This window comes from Sorex fumeus, unplaced genomic scaffold (genome assembly GCF_029834395.1).
Source record: "Sorex fumeus unplaced genomic scaffold, SorFum_2.1 ptg000046l, whole genome shotgun sequence".
Taxonomy (NCBI): domain Eukaryota; kingdom Metazoa; phylum Chordata; class Mammalia; order Eulipotyphla; family Soricidae; genus Sorex; species Sorex fumeus.
The window spans coordinates 11,880,242-11,891,433 of NW_026606103.1; the positions used below are offsets into that span (position 1 = coordinate 11,880,242).

Below are 11,192 nucleotides of genomic sequence, written 5' to 3' on the forward strand. Positions count from 1 at the left end.
AAGGCAAACGCTCTACCCGCTGTGCTATTGCTCCAACCCAATAAGGCAACATTATATTTAAAAGCAGTTAAGTCATTTCAAATGTAATTTTTAGCTTGATATTATTTGTGTTATTTAGATTGAATTTTCTTACTTTTTTTTTCTTTCCTCCTTTCATAGCTTCAGAATCCAGAAGTCAGATTTCAGCAACAACTGGAACAGCTCAGTGCAATGGGATTTTTGAACCGTGAAGCAAACTTACAAGCGCTAATAGCAACAGGAGGTGATATCAATGCAGCTATTGAAAGGTTACTGGGTTCCCAGCCATCATAGCAGCATTTCTGTATCTTGGAAAAATGTAATTTATTTTTGATAACGGCTCTTAAATCTTTAAAATACCCACTTTATTTCATCTTGACTCTTGACATTTTGTGTGTTTAGAAACAAGCCCAATATGATTTTAAGGTGGAGTGCAGTAAGACGTGTGAAGTTGTTTGTCTTTGTTTTAGAACAGTGGGAATCAATGCTTTTTCGTTTAAGGCTACTGCATGCATCAAACACTTCTGCATTTATGTAATTTTTCAAGAAAACATCACCTTTTGTAGTTGGGTGAACAAATTTTTGTCTTGCATATGTCGAGTTTATTTGCTTTTTAAACATTAGCCACTGATAGTAATTTATGTAGAATAAAAGCATTTAAAAGAAGCAAATCACTTGCGCTCTATAATTTGTGGTAAAATACTGCTTATTGTGACTTTGGCATGTATTTTTGCAGACAAAATGCTGTAAGATTTATACTACTGACAGTTTTTGCTTTCTTTGTATACAGTATAGTTCTGCACTTTGGGACTGCATTTCTAGAAATACACTGCAATAGATTATCTGGACAAAACACCTATAACCAAAAAGTAAAGATCAGGAAATTCTTTAAAGCTGTTTCCTAATTGTATAGAATCTTACAGCATCTTTGATAAACATCTCAGCAAAAGTGCCAGTTAGTAAGTTGTTGAAAATATAGGAGAAGAGCAGATTCTCGGAGAACATTTACTTGTACAGATGACATGATGTAATGTTTCAGCATTCATAGATGGACTGTAAATTACCTTAATCTTTGTGCTGACTGAGGGAACACTGTAGAATAACTCAAGTGCATTTGCATAGGACTTTTCAGCTTCTCCCATAGGTCATTTAACAAGCATTACAATTTGTAATTGAAATGTTGCTTTCACTGAAAGTGTCTTGATGTGTCAGTTATTTCTAATCGCCACATGAAAATTGAACAAACTTGCTGGGTATATCAGTTTTCTCATACCAGGGAGTACATGAATTTAAATGATTTGTGAGCTACTTGTTTCTGAAGTGTGTTGGTAGTTCTATTAAGAAATAGTTAAATATTGTGCTTTTCAGAGCCTCAGAATGGGTATGGGGGTGGGGGGTATAATCTACCTTGGATTGGGCCAGCCTAAATAATACTGGCAGCAAGATTCTGTTTAGGGTTTCTGTGCATATAGCGTAGTAAAGAAGTATTCGAGGGTGAAAAAGAGCCGTTTAAACATTGAGTACATTTGGCTGTTCCAGCAGCTTTTTTCTTCCCTCCCCAAAGTTCTGTTTGTCTATCTCTCAAACTGTTGGGGTGGTACATTCCTTTAGGACCAATTAAACATGACTTCGGGGTCAGTAATATATTTGTCTGACTCTGGTTCAGTATTCTCTTAGGTGATTATATTCTCTGATGTACAGTTTCAGGAAATTAAAATGTTAAAGTAATGTAAAATGAATCCAGACCAATAAAATCAAGGGAAACACAGTTGGATTCAATTACTCTATAAGTTGCTTGCTATTAAAACAGGTCAAGAGGTCAGGTTGGCCACCAGCCCATGCAGTTTTGATACTTTCCCCATGAGGAAACATTTGAAAGTCAAGGTGGAGGCATGACTAGAGAAAGTCCGTATGGATGGTTTTTATGTGTCTTTGCTCTCTCTGCCTTATGCCTCTGTCTGGTTTAAAGAACTTTTGTACTGGCTAATGGCTAACTGTGTGGGATAGTGTCGTAACCAATTTGACAATTTATTAATCACAAAATAACAATAAATCTCTAGCTTTTACACTTGGTTTGTCTTGCTTCTTTTATAGAAAAACAAAAGATGTGAGACTCTTGGAGTTGACTTATCCAAAATTTTTATCACACATTAAATAATTCTTTTATTTTTAAGCTTTCACAGTTAAAATGTGCAGATACATTCTTTTGTATTTAAAAATAATAGCCACTGGGTAGTTAGATTAGTGACCTGTGCTCTGTGGAGTTTTTTGTTTTGGGATTTCCCCCTCTCCCTTGTAATTTGACTTTAAAGACATAATTTCTTTGTAAAAGTGATGGAAAGATTTATGCAGCATATTGGGCTGATTCTTTGTACTTTTGAGCAACTGCTGCAGTTTATTTGTTTTTTTTTTTTTAATTTCTGATATATTTATCTTAGAACTGAGTAGCCTTTTTTTTTCCTTTTTGGGTCACACCCGGGGATTCACAGGGGTTACTCCTGGCTCTGCACTCAGAAATTACTTCTGGCGGTGCTCTGGGGACCATATAGGATGCTGGGAATTGAACCCAGGTCGGCCACGTGCAAGACAAACGCCCTGCCTGCTGTGTCATTGCTCCAGCGCCCGAACTGAGTAGCTTTTAAACAGTTCAGATTACTTAGAGGTTTTAAAGTCATTTAAAGGACACTAAGTATTTTATGGATATGACTTTTCTTAATAGGGTATTTATTACAAATACAGAGGAGCAATTTGAAAATAAAATTTCAGGTCTTTACACAAAAGAAGGAATATTGTGATTTTCTAAACAAAGAGTATATGATCAGTCAGGCACATGTCAGCTAGTGTCTGTTTGTTAAGTATGCAGATGTGGCGTAAATATACCAATGAAAACTTTTTGTATGAGGAGACAATACTTTGTTATTTAATAGATCATAGCTTTGTAGGACAGAATGGATAAGATATTAAACAATAGTAATAATAGTGAAGCTGGGCTTTCATATTTATTCAGCAGGGATACATTGTACTGTACATTTACTTCCTTAGAGATTAACATCAAGTTAGACATGTCAAAAGTGACAAGAAGGGGACCCAGAGCAAAACAACAGATAGGACATTTGCCTTGCATGCAGCCAGCCTGGGTTTGATCTCGCATTCCAGATGGTCCCCTGAGCACCACCACACGTACTTCCTGAATGCAGAGTCAGGTGTCACCCAAAAAGCCAATAATAATAATAATAATAGTGACAAGATGTCCTATTAAAAATTCGAGCCTACATCTACCTCACACCTGGATGCTTGCAAGTATCACCAATGGCTCACTTTGATGAGACAGACTTTGCTATCAGATATGTCCAGTTTGGTTTGGTAAATAGAAAACTGCCACGTAGTTGAAAATTGCCTATTGAGTATTTAAAATTTTGATTTGTTGTTATTGAAAGAAAGATTTATTTAATGAAGACACCAGATCCAAGAAACAGAAATTGCAGTGCCAGTGTCAATATGTTAAGAGTTTAGAAATTTGTTTTACTGAACAGGTAGATTGCTGAAACTCGTGGAGCATATACCTAGAATGTGCAAAGCCCAGACTTAGATCCCTAGCACTTGTCGACTGCTGGGTCTGTATTTCTTTTTTCTTTACTTTGCAGTTGTACCATTTTCTGTGAACATTCTAGAAACCCTATTCTTAGCAAATTTCCACTTTTCCAGTAGGTGTAATAGGAATATTGCACCAAATATTCCTTTCTGGATTTTCGTCCATCTTCTTTGGCTTATACAACCTGCTGTCTCTTGTAGGCTCAGTTCTGAATTCTTCCAGTTTCTTCAGTGGTCTTATCCTGAACTGCTATATTGTTAACTATTACGTTCTTTCTCATGTGCATCTCAATTTGGGGGGGGCAGCTTTGAAATTTTCTTAGCAGTTACTTAAGTAGCATTGTTTTTTCTCTTCAGCCTCTTTTGTATCTTTAATCACCAATAGGTAGCCATTGCTTCACCAAGTCAGTATGTATTGAATACCTGTTAAATGCCAGACTCTGGTTGTTAAGTGTCACTGTCCTCCCGTTGTTCATCAATTTGCTCGAGCGGACCCAGTAACGTCTCCATTGGAGACTGTTGTTACTGTGTTTGGCATATTGAATAAATCACGGGTAGCTTGCCAGACTCTGCCGTGCGGGCGAGATACTCTCGGTAGCTTGCCGGGCTCTCCGAGAGGGGCGGAGGAATCGAACTTGGTTCAGCCATGTTGGCTGCGTGCAAGGCAAACGCCCTACTGCTATGCTATCGCTCCAGCAGTAAATTAGTAAAATTCTTTTTTATAAGGAGTTTTTACATAGTAGAATGTGGGGAGACTATATAAAATACATGCTTTGTAGGAGTTATGCTTGGTGAAATAAAGAGTAAGATGGCTGATTCAAGAAATATCTTTATACATCATAGTCATGTTTCAGTAGAGATTTTTAGGATATGTGAGTAAAAGCTTTGTAGAACAACTAAATTAAAGGCACTAATATAATTGTACTCCTGAGTGTGTTTTTAGAATATAGGTTGTTCCAGGTGGACAGGATAGCTAGGAAGAAAGTTGTCTTGAAGATATAATTAGTGAGAAGGGGATAGTGAGTGGTTTGGGTATTTGGGATGGAAGACTTTATACAGTAATTGTTTTCTGTTTAAAAATGAATTGTTGATTCTAGAATCGGAGGAAAATTGTATTTCTAATAAGATTTCGGGTGAGAATAACTAGGGAGACGAGGGTGGACAAGCAGAGAGTGTTCCATGAGGTGACAATCTAGTGAGAGAATTCAGCCTGGACTGGGTTGGCGGGAGCAGGATATAGTCAAGAGTTGAGTATATTTTGAAGGCAGAGGCAGTAGGTTTTATAGCCCGATAAATGGAAGCTTAAGAGTATGAGAGCAATCAGACAAAGGTAGATTAACATGGTAGAGAAGCTTATGGGAGCAGTATAAATCAGACTTAGAATCTCCGTGTGATAAAGCATTCACATAGAGATATGCAATTAAAGAAGAGGTTCAAGATCTAAACAAGTTTTATAACTTCCATGTGTATAAATGATGGTTATTTAAAGCCAAGAACCCTATATCACAAATATCAACCAAAAGGATGTGTTCCAAGGAGGCTTTTGGCATTGTCTGGAGATTTGACATCATGATTGGGGCTGTTGATGGCTTCTTGTTGAATAGAGGCCAGAGATGTTAAACACTCTCTGAAGCACCTGACAGCTTTCAATAGCACAAGACTTATCTGGTCCCAAAGAGGAACAGTATGAAGATTTAAATCTAGAATAGATAAATTTCAGAGAGTGGATGTTATTAAGCACACTTGGAAAAAATAAAGCCTTGGTTTATCTAATTCACTCAAGGAGATGAGCAGAAACCAGCGAAGGAAATGAAAAAAGCAGTAAGATGAGAACCTAGAGATTCTTGAAAGGAAGGTAAGAAAATTTTACAGGGAAAGTTAATGAACTGTTACATGCTATTCTTCTAATATTCATCGTGGATTGAAGTTTGACCTGTGAAGTAATGTGAAGGACTGCCTTGACTAGAGCATTGAAGGTAAAATTCTGGTTAGAGTAAAGTGAGATATTCCGAGATGGGATTCCTATAGCATCTTTGTATTCTAATTTGTATGTGTAGATGGAGAGTATAGGGTTACTTTCTAGTGAGCTACAAAGGGGGAGGAATTACTGCTAAAATTTAATTGCCAGTGTAGTAAAATGGGTAGGGTGCTTGCCTTGCACACGGCCAGTCCGAGTTCGATCCCTGGCACCTCATATGGACCCCAAACCCGCCAGGAGTAAGTCCTGAGCACTTGCCAAGTATGGCCAAAACAAAAATTGATTTGCAGAGTAAGTTAATATAAAGTATCCATTTTACCTTTGTTAGTCGTGAGATAAAGGTTTGCTTAGTCCTTCTGGCTATCATTTCCCTTGGTTGGAACTGCCATCACCTGTCAGGAGGAGTGGGTGGTTCTCATCATGCCTACCTGAACTGCTCTTGTGTGGCAAACCCTTCTAGAAATGTGCTTCATTCTGACAGCTTTGCTTCAGCAAAATTTAGTAGAATAGGTTGAGCTAGCCAAATAAGTGACAACAGTGAAGCACATCCTCAGGTTGTAATTTCAGTTATGCATGCTAACGATTATTTTTCTGACTTCTTAATTAAAACATACCCTGCTCTGGTTCTACAATCTAGTCTTCCTTGCTTGACATTATAGAGCTTTACATACATAGGGGATCTCTGTATTTTTGATCAAAAGTCCACAGCTGTTTAAAGACCCAAAATCTCTTGATTTGTTTAAAAGGACCTCATCCAGCAATGCTCAAAAGTTATTCCTGGCTCTGCATTCAGGAATTACTCCTGGCGGTGCTCAGAAAACTGCACAGGATGCTAGAGATCGAACCTGGGTTGGCCACGTGCAAGACCTGCAGGTAGGCCTGCCCTACCTGCTTTACGATCGACGTGACTTCACCCTATTTAATAGAATACATAGTTAATAAAAGTATATTCAAGATCACTGTCACTGTCGTGTTGTTCATCGATTTGCTCGAGTGGGCCCAGTAACGTCTCCATTGTGACAACTGTTACTGTGTTTGGCATATCGAATACATCACGAAAGCTTGCCAGGCTTTGCCATGCGGGCGAGATACTCTCGGTAGCTTGCCAGGCTCTCCGAGAGGGACGGAGGAATTGAACTCCGGTCGGCCATATTGGGCACTTGCAAGGCAAACACCCAACCCACTGTGCTATCGCTCCAGCCCATGTTCAAGATAAGTATTTTTAAATAGAATTCACAGCCACGATATATTTAAATAGAGTTTAAAGCCATCTTTGAGGAAGATGACTCAAAGGCTGTAGCTTTTGCTTTGCATGAAAGAGCCCCAGATTCCCAGGCCCATGTTCTCCTAAATACTGCTGGGAACATCTTCATTCAGCCAAGTACTGACCTCCTCTGGAGGGCATAGGCTATGCAGAGTTAAAGTGGGGCTCTGTGGCTATTCTGGATGCACTTTCTAGTGAGGGAGAGAGGTCCTCCCAAGTGGTGTTCGGGAGGCCACACATGTGTCCCCACTCACCCGTCTCTACAGCCAAACAGGCCAACCAGGTCCAACCATGCTTGGGATGACTCGAGTCCACCGTGAAGCCTCGAGAGGTGATGATAATCAGGAGGCCACCAGCTTTGATGCAAATACATGGGGGTAGGCCATTTATTTATATTGGGAGCAGCAGATAACTTGAGAATTGCCTTGGAAAACCAAGGATCTTGGGCTGGTGAAGAAGAGATGATTGAATAAAATGGGACATATACTTTGACAACAAAATAGGGGTTACAGGAAGGGAACAGTGGTCAAGATAGGTGTCAGGGAAACAAATTGGATTACCTGAGGGACCCTGATGGTGACTCAGGGTGACTCAGGATCCTCCAGGGCCACAGCCGGTTGATTGCTGGCGAAGAGTAATGATGCATTTGATGGTATGGCGTGGTATATACAATCAAGTGTACCTCAATTTGAAATACCAAGTTTAAAAAAAGTATATTCTGTATAGATACTGAGCTGCAAAATGCAAAAAAGTATTGATAAAGCATGAGTGAAACCTAAAAATACACCTAATTCGGTCAGAGATCATTTCATTTATATGCAATATTCAAGATGTGTGTACATCCGTAGAGACAGTAAAAGGTTGTACTGCAAGTGGTACTATCATGCTAAGTTAAATGAGTCAGAAAGAGAGGGACAGACATAGATTGCATTTATCTGGGGAATATAAAGTAACAAAATAGGAGACTAACATCCAAGAATAGCCGAGATAAGTACCAGGAGGTTCACTCCATGGCTTGGAGGCCAGCCACACATGCTAGGGAAAGAGAGCTCAGATAGAGAAGGGAGCATCAAGTAAAGGATATTGGGAGGATCCTCCCAGGATGGGAGATGCATGCTGAAAGTAGACTATAGACTATAAGTAATCTCCACTCAGTGAGTCTTTTGCAAACCACAGCACCCAGAGAGAGAGAGAGAGAGAGAGAGAGGGAGGGGGAGGGAGAGAGGAGAGGGGACAAAAGGGAATGCCCTGCCACAGAAGTGAGGTGTGGGAGGAATATTGGGATCATTGGTGGTGGAGAATGGGCACTGGTGGAGGTATGGATACTCGATCATTGTATAACTGAAACCCAAGCACAAAAATTTGTCAGTCTACAACTGTACCTCATGGTGTTTCACTAATAAAAATTTTTAAAAAAGATTGTACTCTAAGGATAAAATGGTGAAGGTAATGGCTAATGGGGATTCCCTTCAGAATGACTGGAAAAGTACTGTGTGACTGTAAGGTACAGTACCAAATTTATTCTACAATATTTAATAAGCAGTTGTCACTATCTCTCCCCCAGAAAAAAAGGAACTTTGCAGAAGAAAACTATACTTTAACCACATTTTTTCCTTTCCAGGATTAAATTTGTGGTAAATTTAAGATGGCAGAACGCTCTCATTAAGCTGTGAGATTTGTGATGCTTTCCGTGAATTTGAGTAAGAATTGCTGGACCTTTAGAAGATGGAGAAGTAATAAGACATTAAACTTACAGCTTTCATTTTTCTTAAAATACTTGAAACTTATCAGCTCATAAGAAAGTACAAGTAGCTGTGTTAGAAAAGTCTTTGTGTGGAGACAAACGGGTATGCTCAACTGTAGTCTCCCCCTCCTCCAAAAAAAAAGAAAAACCAGCAATTTAACAGCCATGTGTGCTGGAAAGTAAACTTAAATTCTAGCTGCTCTAGCTATATAGCTATATTCCGCTTCCCCTGCCACCATTGCTCTTGCACAAACAAAATAACTGAATTTATTTTAAAACATCAAGCTTCAGGGTTATAACACAGTGGATATTTCTCCTGTCTCTGGCTTGAAGTATTAGTGAGTAACATGTGCCTGAATAGCCTTTTCGTTTTGGGCCACACTCAGAGAGAGAGAGAGAGAGAGAGAGAGAGAGAGAGAGTGTGTGTGTGTGTGTGTGTGTGCGCGCGCGCGCGCATATACATGATTGTGAGTGTATGCACACATTCTGAGTATATGCATTCTGTGTGTATATATACATATATACATATATACACACACATATATATATATTCATACAGACACGATGAATACCTACTGGGCTGGAGCGATAGCCCAGCGAGTAGGGCGTTTGCCTTATACACAACTGTCCTGGCCAACCCAGGTTTGATTGTTCCTCCCCTCTCTGAGAGCCTGGCAAGCTACTGAGTGTATCTCACCCGCACGGCAAAGCCTGGTAAGCTACCTGGGATATATTCAATATGCCAAACACAGTAACAAGTCTCACAATAGAGACGTTTACTAGGCTCGCTCAAATAAATTGATGGACAACGGGAGGACAGTGCTACAGTGCAGTGCTACAGACACGTGTGTATAAATATATATATATACACACATATACATATGTATCTGTGTATGTATTAATACCCTTTCTGCTTTTGTTGGCTGGCTAAGAATTTACCATTTTGAAGTATTTCAGTTGTGCTTAGTAATTTCATTGTTATTGTAGTATCACTGTTAGTTCTAGAACATGTTCATTATTCCCCCCCGCCCCCATCCTTCACCAAAGAAATTCTGCCCAGCTCCTGTCTTCCCTACTTCCTTGGAAACCACTGATTGCTTTCTGTGAATTTTCCTGTCATAAATAGTCAACTAATATGTTGTCTTTTTGGCTTTTTTCACAAAGCATAGTGCCTTATTGCATTCACCCATGTTGTAGCATGTAACAGGCCTTCATTCCTTTCTATGACTGAGTAATACTCTATTATTGTGTGAGTAAACCGTATTGTTTATTCATATGCTGGTAAACTTAATGATTATATAGACAAATGTCTCTATACTCTTTTCATAGTCTCTTATGTATTTACTTAATGAAAAGAACTTGAAAATCTCTACTTCCCCCTGCTAAGAGAAACATATGTGAGGGGAAGAACAGTTAGACTTTATAAAATACCTGTGGTTTACTCTGCCTCATATCATAACTTAGAGTATCCTTAGTAGGAAAAAGGAATTGTTCCCCTACCCCCTTTGGTTTCCTCTACCTATTACACCAAGTTAAATCAGCAACTAAAAGGTACAGACCATGAATCCCTTACTCACCTGTCCAGAGCATCATTTAGGCTGATAGATGACCATGACCTTTTAAAGTTGTTCCGTGCATCTGTCCCAGATTATGTCTCTGTCCATCCCTGAACTTCATTATTGAGAAGCCTCTCTTTTGGTTGTGGCATTGTGGTATCTGCACAATTTTGAGAGCTAGGCATAGTCCTGTTGTCAGAAGTTACCGTGCAGTTTCACGCAAGGCTGCTCATCAGTGTTGCTGTGAAGATTTCAGTATCAGACACCTGAGCCCCTCATAACCAGTGTTGGCTGGGTAGGTTATGGGGAGGAAGACATCTGAGGAAGTTCCTCAGGCAAGTGTATCGCAGCTGAGGTTGAAAGCCACTGTATTTCTTTTTTTTTGTCCTTGTCCCTGGTATGGGGGTGGGGGAGCTGGACAAGCTGAGACCTAGAATATTGCACATCTGTGGAGGAGTCGTGCAGTGTGGTTCAAGTCTTGCATTAAAGGAAGCACTTTTGCATTAGTTTGGGATGGGAACTGGGGCTTAGACTTTTACCCTTTATCTGTTTTCAGGGCCCCTCTCACATCCTTCCTGTATGTCCTTCACTTAGATCATCTGTCTTCTCACCCCACCTTCCCGCCCAGCTACTAGAGATGCTGGGCTTTGGCGCCTCAAGTCCCCCCTGGTGACTATCACAACATCCAGTATTGCACTAAGAACAATGCATTGATCTTTCCTCTAATTGTGGAGATTACTCACCCAGCAAGGATGTATTGACTGGACAACTTCATGGCCTCAACTTTAAATATATAAACAAGAGATTGGCATATGGTGCCCTAAATAAATAGCGTGGCAGAGAGAATACAGTTGCTGCATTTGGTCCAGTCACCAGAAGGGCCCTTTCATTCCACTTGTTCCATCAATACCTCATACATTACATATGTAGTTCTTGAGAGACTGCCTTTGTGAAAGAAAACTATCTGATTCCAGAGCTCCTCTGGCCAGGCCAACCAACAGGCAAGCAGAGTGGCTAGGTGCTGCGACACTGGCTTGGACA

The 11,192-nt window shown here is 39.8% G+C and overlaps 1 protein-coding gene across 2 annotated transcripts in view; it reads left to right on the forward strand.

Moving 5' to 3' along the window:
* Nucleotides 1–2,084, forward strand: part of UBQLN1 (ubiquilin 1) — a 45,836-nt gene extending 43,752 nt beyond the window's left edge. For both annotated transcript variants that reach the window (XM_056122463.1, XM_056122464.1), the window contains one exon: nucleotides 160–2,084. In XM_056122463.1, the coding sequence (XP_055978438.1) occupies nucleotides 160–312 (153 nt within the window). In that variant the 3' untranslated portion in view covers nucleotides 313–2,084. The remainder of the gene's footprint in view (nucleotides 1–159) is intronic.
* Nucleotides 2,085–11,192: the final 9,108 nt, after the last annotated feature.